General features: G+C 37.9%; 2 protein-coding genes across 2 annotated transcripts; both read left to right on the top strand.

Annotated features, from left to right (window-relative positions):
* The first annotated feature begins 1,039 nt into the window (after positions 1 to 1,039).
* Positions 1,040 to 4,409, top strand: LOC122887439 (E3 ubiquitin-protein ligase TRIM39-like). Its single transcript, XM_044220665.1, has 2 exons — positions 1,040 to 1,121; positions 1,406 to 4,409. The coding sequence occupies exons 1-2, from the start codon at positions 1,040 to 1,042 to the stop codon at positions 2,854 to 2,856; spliced, it is 1,533 nt and encodes a 510-aa protein (XP_044076600.1). The 3' UTR covers positions 2,857 to 4,409.
* Positions 4,410 to 6,360: 1,951 nt separating this feature from the next.
* LOC122887434 (E3 ubiquitin-protein ligase TRIM35-like) lies at positions 6,361 to 7,873 on the top strand. Its single transcript, XM_044220649.1, has one exon. It carries the CDS (start codon positions 6,361 to 6,363, stop codon positions 7,426 to 7,428), a length of 1,068 nt encoding a protein of 355 aa, XP_044076584.1. The 3' UTR covers positions 7,429 to 7,873.
* The last annotated feature ends 5,779 nt before the right edge of the window (positions 7,874 to 13,652 follow it).

Genomic DNA, 13,652 nt, shown 5'->3' with positions numbered 1-13,652 from the left:
CATTTAAAATGAAGAGAAGTTAAGAAAAATTAAGCAAACAATACAAACAGTAAGCAAAGATGGACATTTCAAGAACAGAGGCAGCAGCTAACATGGGGAAAAAGCTAGATGAAGAAGCTATAGAGTCTCTCTACTATTACAAAAGACTGTAGTAGTAGTGTGTAGTTAAGAAGTAAAGGAATCACAAGAAATATAACAAGATAAATTAGGTAGGAATGTCCTGATCAAGATTTCTTTGGGCCCTGATCCTAGTCCAAGTCCTTTAATATTGGGTATCTGCCGATACAGAGTCCTATCCGATACTGATTTAGGCCTACCTAGATGTTGATTAAATATGTATCTGACACATTGAAATAACAGCTGTAGGCTTCTAAATTTGGCAAACCTTATGTTTTACAAGCAACTTGATCAAAATACCAAAGGTATCAAACTATTACGTCGATAAGATTAAATTATTGATATGATATAAATTAAAGTTTAATTGTAACTCTTTAAATTGATCACTCTTTTGGAGTTGGTGGAACTATAGAAACACTCACATTTTGTCCACCTCATTTACATACATGAGGGGGGCCAAATATTCGAAACACCTTTCAATATAATGCACTCCAGTACAACACCACCACGCACTATGACCTCAATAATAAACATATAGTAGAATTCTCACCTTTCTAATAGTGTCAACAAAAACTGAAAATGTCTGAGCTTCATAAAAGTAGAATTCATGCCAGAGCTGTTGTATTGACTTGCATTAGATTGTACAGGTGTACCTAATAAAGTGGCCAGTAAGTCTATATGTCTCTGATCATCTGTCTGTTGGATGTCTGCTAAGTCTCCTATTAGAGTTTATTTCCCACGATTCTCTGTATTCAGATTGGAAACAACAACAGCTAAACTGTGTTCATCAGTCAGTATCTCTATATGTCTCTGATCATCTGTCTGTTGGATTTCTCATTTGTTACTGAAATCAGTAACAGTGGTTGCCTGGTTGCTGATTGGCCCACTGGACCCGCCATTGGTCTACTTCACCCAGTGAAAAATGTCAGAGAAACATTTTGAAACTAAACAAACCCCTGATCTGACAAAGCTCCACCCGTTCTGTGACTCACCCAAACAAGTCAGTATACAGAGACCGTTGTTCTTCTTCTGAGAGGACGCACTGATGAACACTGAGACAGACAATAAGATTCACCTTCACACTAAAACAACGGACTTACATGAAAAGAGGAAACTTACAGGAAGAAACTGGGATATTGAAAGACTGATACTTGGACCTGATGCAGACAAACTGAATTTCAACATTAGTGGAGCCACAACTCAAAGTTAAAGTAAGTTTCAGGGAACTTTCAGAGGAGGGAAAGGAGCCAGAACTATCTCACTGTGCTTTATGTCTGGGATTTTTCAGCTTCACTAAGAGAGAAAATGGCTTACCGAGCAGAGGAGGATCTCTCCTGTTCTGTCTGCTATGACATCTTTAAAGATCCTGTTGTCCTGTCATGTTGCCACAGCTTCTGTAAAGCCTGTTTGCAGAGATGGTGGAGAACGAAGCAAACACGTGAGTGTCCAATTTGTGAGCAAATATCTTCACAAAGTGAACCACCTGTTAGTCTGGTGTTAAAGAACCTGTGTGAGGCCTTCTTACTGGAGAGAGATCAGAGAGCTTCAGCAGGGTCTGAGGCTCTCTGCAGTCTGCACTCTGAGAGACTCAAACTCTTCTGTCTGGACCATCAGCAGCCAGTGTGTCTCGTCTGTCGAGATTCAAAAACACATAAAAAGCACAGATTCAGACCCATCGATGAAGCTGCACCGGATCACAGAGAGGAGCTCCAGAACTCCCTGAAGTTCTTACAAAAAAAACAGAAACTCTTTAAAAAAATTAAAGCAAACTGTGATCAAACAGCAGAATACATTAAGGTCCAGGCCAGAAACACAGAGAGGGAGATTATAAAGCGGTTTAAGGAGCTACATCGGTTTCTACAAGAGGAAGAGGAGGCCAGGATCACTGCTCTGAGGGAGGAAGAGGACCAAAAGAGGCAGATGATGAGGGAGAAGATTGAGGCTCTAAGGAGTGTGATAGCAGATCTTTCGGACACAATCAGAGCCACAGAGGAGCAGCTGAAAGCTAAAGACGTCTCACTGAAAAAAAAAATTATAAATAAAATCGAATTCCTGCAGAACTACAAGGCTGCAGTGGAAAGAATCCAGCAGCGCCCCCTGCTGGATGATCCAGCGCTGGTCTCAGGAGCTCTGATAGACGAGGCCAAACACCTGGGCAACCTGACCTTCAACATCTGGAACAAGATGAATGAGATGGTCTCCTACACTCCTGTGATTCTGGATCCAAACTCTGCTCATCCACACCTCACCCTGTCTGCAGATCTGACCAGTGTGAGATGTGGACAGAGAGAGAAGCTTCCTGATGATCTAGAAAGGTTTGACTGCTGTCACTCTGTCCTGGGCTCTGAGGGCTTTGACTCAGGGACTCACAGCTGGGATATTGAGGTTGGAGACAGTACAGACTGGACAGTGGGTGTGGCAGCAGATTATGTCCAGAGGAAGGGAGAGTTGATATCTGGATTATGGCTAGAGTTCTGTAAAGGTGAATATTCAGTAAGCTCACTACCAGAATTATCAACCACTCTTATTTTGGAGAAGAAGCTCAAGAGGATCAGAGTTCATCTGGACTGGAACAGAGGAAAACTGTCATTCTCTGATCCTGATACCAACACACACATACACACCTTCACACACACTTTCACTGAGAAGATGTTTCCATACTTTCAAACTTGTAATCAACTGCCACTGAAGATATTACCAGTTAAGTCTCAGAAGATATTTGCATCTAAGTCTCTGTAAACAGTGTAACAGGTATGAATAGAGGTGGCTAGTTTGAAGATGATTCAGGTGGTGACTACACAAAGTACATAATTGTCTATCGTCTATCTATATTATCTACCTTATCTATCTAGACACAGAAAATGTCAGCTTCTGAAGCTACGAGAAAAACATGTTTTAAAACTCTCGTAGTGTCTGGGACACGATAAGAAGTAGACACGTCTCTGAACTGCGAGGAACCATCGAGACAAACACGAGCACCGAGTCTGTGACAACTTGAGGGTTTCTGTCTCTAAGAAATTTGTCTGGGACAGGCAAGTCTGGTAGTCTGCACTAGATCTCAGTGGCCATGTGTTTAAACAACAAATGATCCCAAAGCTCTGATGTTAGTGTTTCTTTATTTTCTTTATTTTTTAGATTTAAATATGAGATTTTTTTGTATTTCTTATATAATCTGAATATTTGTATATAGTTAATATTTTTGTAGTCATTTCATGGTTTTAGCAACTGTTTAACCTTGTGTATCATCTGTGTACAAATGTGCCTTTTGATCATTGGTACAACTCACACAAAACAATGTTGTAGTTGATGTTCTGTGTTGTAGGCTAATAATATATGAAATATTGTATATTAATAATGATAATACATTTGAGTTTTATGCTCTAAGTATTATTTATAGTAGTTCAATTTGACCAGTGTAAACAGTGTTCATATTAATAATCTCTGGAGAAAAGATTATATGTACATTTTTTTGTGAGTCTTTCATCAGATATCAAGTTTAGTTTTGCTGTAAAAAGTAATGGGTTTATGGATAACTGTATCTTGGGTTATGATTGGTGTATTTTACATTTTGTACATTTTATAATCATATAATCAGTATGCCTCATACATGAGGGGGGCCAAATATTCAAAACACCTTTCAATTTAATGCACTCCAGTACAACACCACCACGCACTACAACCTCAATAATAAAATTAATAGAATTATCACCTTTCTAACAGTGTAAAAAAAAATTATGAGCTTCGTAAAAGTAGAATTCATGCCAGAGCTGTTGTATTGACTTGCATCAGATTGTACAGGTGTACCTAATAAAGCGCCTAGTAAGTGTAGATAAACCTTTTAATCATACAAATACTGTTTGGAGGCCTAATCTGATGAAATGTTATCTCAGGCTCTTTAACCCAGCAATGTCTGCTATGTCTCCTATTAGAGTTTATTTCCCACGATTCTCTGTATTCAGATTGGAAACAACAACAGCTAAACTGTGTTCATCAGTCAGTATCTCTATATGTCTCTGATCATCTGTCTGTTGGATTTCTCATTTGTTACTGAAATCAGTAACAGTGGCTGCCTGGTTGCTGATTGGCCCACTGGACCCGCCATTAGTCTACTTCACCCAGTGAAAAATGTCAGAGAAACATTTTGAAACTAAACAAACCCCTGATCTGACAAAGCTCCACCCGTTCTCTGACTCACCCAAACAAGTCAGTAAACAGAGACCGTTATTCTTCTTCTGAGAGGACGCACTGATGAACACTGAGAGACTCAGTGCTTTATGTCTGGGATTTTTCAGAAAATTGCTTACCGATCAGAAAAAGACCTCTCCTGTTCTGTCTGCTATGACATCTTTAAAGATCTTGTTGTTCTGTCATGTTGCCAGAGTTTCTGTAAAGACTGTCTGCAAAGATGGTGGTCGGAGAAGCAAACACGTGAATGTCCAGTTTGTGAGCAAATATCTTCACAAAGGATGATGATGGTGATTACTACACAAATTACATGACTATTTAGGAATGCAAATTTCAAGGGTCTTCCTTAATTGATTATTCAACGTGTTAACAATCGATAGTCTGTTAACAAATAATAACAGCTTCTTAAACTACTAGCTTGGCCCATAATTGCCACAAAATCCATTTAAATTGTGTATTTGAGCAATAAAAAAAAACATAATTGAAATTATAATAACAAAATAATGTAATCTTCATGTAAAATTGCAGTGCTCTGACTTTTGTCATTATTCACTGAATCGCCAGACAAGATTAAAATAGTACATACAGCAAATAATGCTGCACAACAGGCTTCATGGAGGACATGAATTAGATGAGACTACACAGATAAGCATGAAATGTAGATTCTAACCCCAATTTCTGCAATCAATAAAAAGGGCTGTTATTGGGGATGGGATGGTGAAGAAGGTATTCAAAAAGTAAAAGGTTTCCCCAATTCAGTTGTTTTTTTTGTCCAATTTGACCCGCTTTAGTTTAGTGTTCAAATACAGCATACTATATATAATTGTCATAGGAAGTCGGTAATCTGAGGTCGAGTTTAGTCAGTGAGAACAGACGGGTTGAGGTTGAGTCATATTTGAGTTCTTCACATTTTGAAATTCACTGTCTTTAATTATTTCATTAATATATTTTGTATTTATGTAATTGATAGGTATCTCACATTTTTTGTGAAACAGAGCAGATAGTGCTTTAACCTATGTGTGATGAACTGTACATTTACAGGCTGTCTATGCTAACTGTATTACCTAGAAATGCATTTTGCTGTTTCTACAACAAAATAAATTTATTTTCATTAGATTTGTTTTTGTGTAATTTGTGCCGCACATTGCATTACTACCTAAAAGTATGCCATGCACTCTTATAGACCCCAGGGTATATTCCCCCAACATATTACACAACATATTACATATTAAATTAAGTTAAATTTGTTGTGGCTTTGTCTGAAATATGGAAAAACCTATTTGGGAAAATTACGCTATGGTTGGACCAAATTGTTAATCTTGTGTTCTGCTTAAGAGGGATCAAACTGGTCTAAAAAGTAGAGCCTGACCAAATTATCAACCGATATTGTCCAATCTCAGACATATCGGCATATATGTTATCCGATATGTGGCGATATAAAACTGTTTTCTTTTCAGTATATTAGACAGAAAGAAAGGCCTGTGTTAATATTTGTGTCATAAAGTTTATCAAGCAGAATGCGTTATTACTACAGTGGTACCGGTGTCACATGCGGAAGAAGGCACAGCTCTCTAAAACTGACATCATACCAGTCAAATACAGCTGGTGTCATGAAATGCAAAATATGTAAAATATGACGTTATGTGGAGTCAAAGACATGTTGATGTACCTGTTTCTAGTTTACCTTAACACAACTCATCCTGCACAAGAATCTTTACTACAGCCTCTGCCACTGTCTGATCAACAGCTGAAATTTAACTTCATACATGTTGCATCATGTGCCACCTGCACACCTCCACCAACACAGCCACTTTGAAATGAAAGTGTTGGTCTGACAAAACCCCACCCACCAATTCACCTGAAACAGACCAGGAAACAAAGTCTGTTATTCTTACTCTCACAGATAAAAACACAGAAACAGATAAGTTTCACCCCCAGACTAAACCGACAACTTCCACTGAAAGACGGCAGATACAGGTGGGACTACTGGAATATCTTCTGCGCCACATCTGACTGACTGAGCTGACTGGTGTGTTTTCAACTTCTTCTAGAGAGAAAATGGCTGCCCGGTCAGAGGAGGCTCTCTCCTGTCCTGTCTACCAAAATTACTTATTTAGAGATCCTGTTGTCCTGTCATGCAGCCACGAAGAGGAGCTCCAGAAAACCCTGACGATTTTACAAGAGCAACGGAAACTCTTTGAACAAGTTAAAGGAAACTGTGATCAAATAGCAGAACACATTAAGGTCCAGGCCCGAAACACAGAGAGGCAGATTAAGGAGCAGTTTAAGAAGCTTCACCAGTTTCTACAAGAGGAAGAGGAGGCCAGGATCGCTGCTCTGAGGGAGGAAGAGGAGCAGAAGAGTCAGATGATGAAGGAGAAGACTGAGGCTCTGAACAGTGAGATAGCAGCTCTTTCAGACACAATCAGAGCCACAGAGGAGCAGCTGAGAGCTGAAGACGTCTCATTCCTGCAGAACTACAAGGCTGCAGTGGAAAGAGTCCAGCGGCGCCTCCTGCTGGATGATCCAGTGCTGGTCTCAGGAGCTCTGATAGATGTGGCCCAACACCTGGGCAACCTGACCTTCAACATCTGGATCAAGATGAAGGAGATGGTCTCCTACACTCCTGTGATTCTGGATCCAAACACTGCCAACCCAGGGCTCATGCTGTCTGAAGATCTGACCAGTGTGGTGCTTGGACAGAGAGAGAAGCTTCCTGAAAACCCAGAGAGGTTTGATAACCACCACTGTGTCCTGGGCTCAGAGGGCTTTGACTCAGGGACTCACAGCTGGGACGTTGAGGTTGGAGACAATAATGGTTGGAAAATAGGTGTGTTAGCAGGGTCTGTTCAGAGGAAGTGTGACATCATTTCTGGATTACTGGCTATTGCATATTACAATGGAATATACGGAGCATGGTCCCTAACAGCTCCACTAACTGTTCTTCGAGTAAAGAAGAAGCTCCAGAGGATCAGAGTTCAACTGGACTTTGACAAAGGAAAGCTGTCATTCTCTGATCCTGATACTGACACACACATACACACCTTCACGCACACTTTTACTGACAGGCTGTTTCCATACATTTACACTTGGTATAAACTCCCACTAAAGATACTGCCAATATAGGTCTCTATAACAGTGTTCCAGCAGAATTGTACCATCTTTCCACTCAAGCATTTTACTTGTGTCATATAGTCAAACTTTTTGTGCCTTCCAGATGTTTAAGTTTCAATTAGTTGAGGGTTGAAGGGTGTTCTTGAGAAAGATGAACTGAATATGAAGATTTATGTTGGATTTACAGTCATTTATATTTTATGTACATCCAGTATGCTAACAAGATATCAAGACAGTGTAGCTGAGCTTGTCTATTTTGGGTGTTTGGGATTTTCTGTTTTGTTTATATGCTGTTTATTTCTTGTGAGTTTGATGTGGTGGTCATTGTTAAGGTGTTTTGTTTGTCTGTTGTGAAGTGTATATGATCTGGATCAATAAATATTTGGAAAATGAAATTAAATTGTACAAAAACATAATTTACTTCTTACATAGAATTCTCTAAAAGATAAGAAATTTTCATTTAATGTAACTATATTGTCAATAAAAAATATGTCTCTTAGAACCTTGCAGTTTTTCATTCAACATTAAACGATGATCTAGAGTTTTTATTCAGTTATCCATTGTCCTTTTAACCCTGCTCTGTCAGTCATTTTGTCAGAGTTGTTGTATTTTAAGGTGAACATCACATTTTAGCTTCAGACTTGATGTATTTATTATTGAACAGTTGATTGTTTTCAACTACTTTTGAATAACTTTGTCTTTAAACCAGTAAATAAAAAATGGTGTGTTTAGATTTACTGACTGTAATGTTATCAGCAAGTTTACCAACGCAACATAACAGATAAAAATAACAAATGATAACGACAATAACGGCTTAAACTGTGTAGCCTGACTGGCAGCAATAAAAAGATGCAACTCAGACTCTATCATAGTAACGTTGCCACTTTCAGAAACTAAATTACGTTACAGTTGGACATGCATCAAAACACATGCAATGACAAATAATTAAAACACCTTCTTACCTTTTTACAAATTAGAGAAGTCATCAGCTAAGTGTGTGGTATACTCCGCCTACCTTACAGGAAAGTAAACAAGGAAACAATAAACGCTAACACCAATAACCCCTGCAGAGATTTAAGCTAGCTACTCTTTGCTCACAAACAAAATCGGTTGAAAACCGCAGTTAGCGGCGTCAAACCTCAACAAAACCAACACAGAACAAGAAGAGATGTAACATAGTCACATATAACAAAATTTCCCCAAACAATATAAAGCACAACAAGGAGAAGGAGTTGCAGCCCACATGCAAAACCAAATATATTGTATATTCTTAATGATTTCTTGATAAAAATATAGCTATTTTTAGACATGTTGATGTACCTGTTTCTAGTTTACCTTAACACAACTCATCCTGCACAAGAATCGTTTCTACAGCCTCTGCCACTGTCTGATCAACAGCTGAAATTTAACTTCATACATGTTGCATCATGTGCCACCTGCACACCTCCACCAACACAGCCACTTTGAAATGAAAGTGTTGGTCTGACAAAACCCCACCCACCAATTCACCTGAAACAGACCAGGAAACAAAGTCTGTTATTCTTACTCTCACAGATAAAAACACAGAAACAGATAAGTTTCACCCCCAGACTAAACCGACAACTTCCACTGAAAGACGGCAGATACAGGTGGGACTACTGGAATATCTTCTGCGCCACATCTGACTGACTGAGCTGACTGGTGTGTTTTCAACTTCTTCTACAGAGAAAATGGCTGCCTGGTCAGAGGAGGATCTCTCCTGTCCTGTCTACCAAAATTACTTATTTAGAGATCCTGTTGTCCTGTCATGCAGCCACGAAGAGGAGCTCCAGAAAACCCTGATGATTTTACAAGAGCAACGGAAACTCTTTGAACAAGTTAAAGGAAACTGTGATCAAACAGCAGAACACATTAAGGTCCAGGCCCGAAACACAGAGAGGCAGATTAAGGAGCAGTTTAAGAAGCTTCACCAGTTTCTACAAGAGGAAGAGGAGGCCAGGATCGCTGCTCTGAGGGAGGAAGAGGAGCAGAAGAGTCAGATGATGAAGGAGAAGATTGAGGCTCTGAACAGTGAGATAGCAGCTCTTTCAGACACAATCAGAGCCACAGAGGAGCAGCTGAGAGCTGAAGACGTCTCATTCCTGCAGAACTACAAGGCTGCAGTGGAAAGAGTACAGCAGCGCCTACTGCTGGATGATCCAGCGCCGGTCTCAGGAGCTCTGATAGATGTGGCCCAACACCTGGGCAACCTGACCTTTAACATCTGGATCAAGATGAAGGAGATGGTCTCCTACACTCCTGTGATTCTGGATCCAAACACTGCCAACCCAGGGCTCATCCTGTCTGAAGATCTGACCAGTGTGGTGCTTGGACAGAGAGAGAAGCTTCCTGAAAACCCAGAGAGGTTTGATAACCACCACTGTGTCCTGGGCTCAGAGGGCTTTGACTCAGGGACTCACAGTTGGGACGTTGAGGTTGGAGACAATAATGGTTGGAAAATAGGTGTGTTAGCAGGGTCTGTTCAGAGGAAGTGTGACATCATTTCTGGATTACTGGCTATTGCATATTACAATGGAATATACGGAGCATGGTCCCTAACAGCTCCACTAACTGTTCTTCGAGTAAAGAAGAAGCTCCAGAGGATCAGAGTTCAACTGGACTTTGACAAAGGAAAGCTGTCATTCTCTGATCCTGATACTGACACACACATACACACCTTCACGCACACTTTTACTGACAGGCTGTTTCCATACATTTACACTTGGTATAAACTCCCACTAAAGATACTGCCAATATAGGTCTCTATAACAGTGTTCCAGCAGAACTGTACCATCTTTCCACTCAAGCATTTTACTTGTGTCATATAGTCAAACTTTTTGTGCCTTCCAGATGTTTAAGTTTCAATTAGTTGAGGGTTGAAGGGTGTTCTTGAGAAAGATTAACTGAATATGAAGATTTATGTTGGATTTACAGTCATTTAAATTTTATGTACATCCAGTATGCTAACAAGATATCAAGACAGTGTAGTTGAGCTTGTCTATTTTGGGTGTTTGGGAATTATTTTTTGTTTATATGCTGTTTATTTCTTGTGAGTTTGATGTGGTGGTCATTGTTAAGGTGTTTTGTTTGTCTGTTGTGAAGTGTATATGATCTGGATCAATAAATATTTGGAAAATGAAATTAAATTGTACAAAAACATAATTTACTTCTTATATAGAGTTCTCTAAAAGATAAGAAGAAATTTTCATTTAATGTAACTATATTGTCAATAAAAAATATGTCTCTTAGAACCTTGCAGTTTTTCATTCAACATTAAACGATGATCTAGAGTTTTTATTCAGTTATCCATTGTCCTTTTAACCCTGCTCTGTCAGTCATTTTGTCAGAGTTGTTGTATTTTAAGGTGAACATCACATTTTAGCTTCAGACTTGATGTATTTATTAATGAACAGTTGATTGTTTTCAACTACTTTTGAATAACTTTGTCTTTAAACCAATAAATAAAAAATGGTGTGTTTAGATTTACTGACTGTAATGTTATCAGCAAGTTTACCAACGCAACATAACAGATAAAAATAACAAATGATAACGACGATAACGGCTTAAACTGTGTAGCCTGACTGGCAGCAATAAAAAGATGCGACTCAGACTCTATCATACTAACGTTGCCACTTTCAGAAACTAAATTACGTTACAGTTGGACACGCATCGAAACACATGCAATGACATTAATTCAAACACCTTCTTACCTTTTTAGAGAAGTCATCAGCTATGTGTGTGGTATACTCCACCACCCTGACAGGAAAGTAAACAAGGAAACAATTAACGCTAACACCAATAACCCCTGCAGAGATTTAAGCTAGCTCCTCGTTTGCTCACAAACAAAATCGGTTTAAAACCGCAATTAGCGGCGTCAAACCTCAACAAAACCAACACAGAACAAGAACAGATGTAACATAGTCACATATAACAAAATTTCAATGTTAGAATGCGTTAATATTGTGAATAATATAATCAAAAAACTTTAATTAAACTCCGCTCTGCTTACCTCCGCCACAGCCTGAAAATGTTACGAACCGCGCGCTCACGAGTGCGCACCAAACCGTCAACCGTCAACACGTGCTAGCGCATGCGCACACACAAGCATAGTGGGCGGAGGTAGACGTTGCTCAAGGGAAGGAAAAACAAATTAATAAAATTACTCGGTTAAATGTATTCACTCATTACATTAACGTTAACCTGTTAACCTATGGCGCCCCCAATTTTTCACACAGGATAGTTACTTAATTAATTATTGAATTCCTGTTAGCATGATATATTTGCTATATTAAATCAACATGGTAACTTAAGCGTTAGTAAGCTAGTGTTAGTGGGTTAACAAGCTAGTGTGAATATTTGCATATGATGTAGCATGCTGACCTGCAAACATTATGCTAACTTTACATCATATTAATGCTGTGGTCAAAAACCTCCTGTTATTCTGACTTGGGAGTGTTCAGGCATTATTATTACAAAATGGTTACCCCCACTGCTAGCCTTAGTCACAAATAGCCTAAATTAGCTTTTTCATCATGTTTATTGTTCATTAAAAAGTAATACCAGATGCAAACAGTGTATATGTCCTTTAATTAGCTGAATCAATTGTATTAGTGTTAATATGGGATTTTATTTAAATAGATGGCGGCTTTGTAGCTATTTTGCCACCATATGAGTGAACACGCCAGAGCTAATGCTAAATTTCATATTAGCGTTAATATACTAACTAACATTAGTAAATTAACCATATCAGGCCAGCATTTGAAGAATTTCTGAAAACCACAATATCTCCCACATGGTGAAAAGAACTACAAGTGTCAACAAACCGATGCCAAAATGGCTGCAACACAACAACAACAAAAATTGTTCAGTTCAGGTGTTTAAAAGCAGTTTTTGTATGTTTGATTTAACTTGCCAAACTGCTTCATATAACATTTTACGTTACAAATTTAAACTTGTAAATAATTCAAAATTAGTTTGGATCCAGATGTTCAGATGCATAATGTTTTGTTGTGTTGTGATAATTAAATCTTTATTCAAACTCAAGGAAAATGGAATTGTCTGTATATTTTTAATATGTTTTCTACAAAACATAATCCCCTGTATGACGTTCACTGGTATAGGTTTGTTCCAGGAAGTATTGATTGAGTGATGGTTTTTTTTAACAATGCCAACGGTCATATGTAGTAGTCTTTTGCTTAAAGTCAGCATTGCTTTTTCAGTATTTACTCAAGACCATGATGTTTCTTTAACCATAACCAAAGTATTTTAGTTACCAAACCTTAACCATTCTTTTCTTTCAATGACCACAATGTTTCTCTAGCCTTAACCAAGTGCTATGAGTTGCCTGAACATAACCATAAAAACTTTAAATCATGCTGTTGTTGCCAGGAAAAAAGAGTTTATTTAAACATTTTAGGTTTACCTTTAGTATATTGTCACTTTTATTTAACAAATATATTCTTTTATGTTTTGGGTACAGTCACAGAGTATTGATTGCTGTATTTGATGTATTTATACCTATCAATCTGACCCTTAACAGATTTCTATGGTTAATATTAATAAAATGTTTATTAAAGATGATTAATTATTTCTGGTGGTCCAACATTAATTTTGTCATTACTAATGTGACAACTTTGTTTTTGCAACATGTTTAATATGTTATTTTAAATGCAAAAAATAATTTGATTAAATGTGAGCTTACAAAGCAACCAGTTTAAATGCAATTTAGTATTAAACGTAACACACCAGCAATTGTATTTTGTATTTGTATTGGATTTGAATGAAGTAAAATTAAGTCAATGGAGATAAAAACTAATGTACACGGTAAAAATGTAATTCAAACTGATACTCATACATACACCCATAACAATATGAACTCTTCATGAGTTACAAAATGCATTGTCTATCTATTCTCAATCCTTCTCAGTGATTTAATAATGTGATTTGATTCATGATATAATCTAAATTTAAACTATTTAAAATTTAAAGTTTCAGAACAGTCAGTATGGAAAACCATATATAAGCAGATAGAGAATGCATTTATACTCCCCAAGATATTAAGTACATGACAGGCTGCTCGCTCCCATTGACTGCCATTGTAAGTATGACTCACATACAGAACAAACTCCATTTAAATTTTAAAATTGAAATTTAAAAATTCTGATATGTCATATATTTTCATTAAAAAGAAAAACATCCCAAATTCAGTCAGGGGAATT

The sequence above is a fragment of the Siniperca chuatsi genome, linkage group LG2, assembly GCF_020085105.1.
Source record: "Siniperca chuatsi isolate FFG_IHB_CAS linkage group LG2, ASM2008510v1, whole genome shotgun sequence".
Classification (NCBI taxonomy): Eukaryota; Metazoa; Chordata; class Actinopteri; order Centrarchiformes; family Sinipercidae; genus Siniperca; species Siniperca chuatsi.
Note: the sequence above shows the minus strand (reverse complement) of the source record. Positions and strands in the feature narration are given on the sequence as shown.

Bases quoted from the DNA above. Each gene is read 5' to 3' on its own strand.
- LOC122887439 (XM_044220665.1), top strand. From the start codon at position 1,040: ATGTCAGAGAAACATTTTGAAACTAAACAAACCCCTGATCTGACAAAG. The intron at 1,122-1,405 runs GTATACAGAGAC...GGGATTTTTCAG, and splicing joins TGACTCACCCAAACAAGTCA to CTTCACTAAGAGAGAAAATG.
- LOC122887434 (XM_044220649.1), top strand. From the start codon at position 6,361: ATGGCTGCCCGGTCAGAGGAGGCTCTCTCCTGTCCTGTCTACCAAAAT.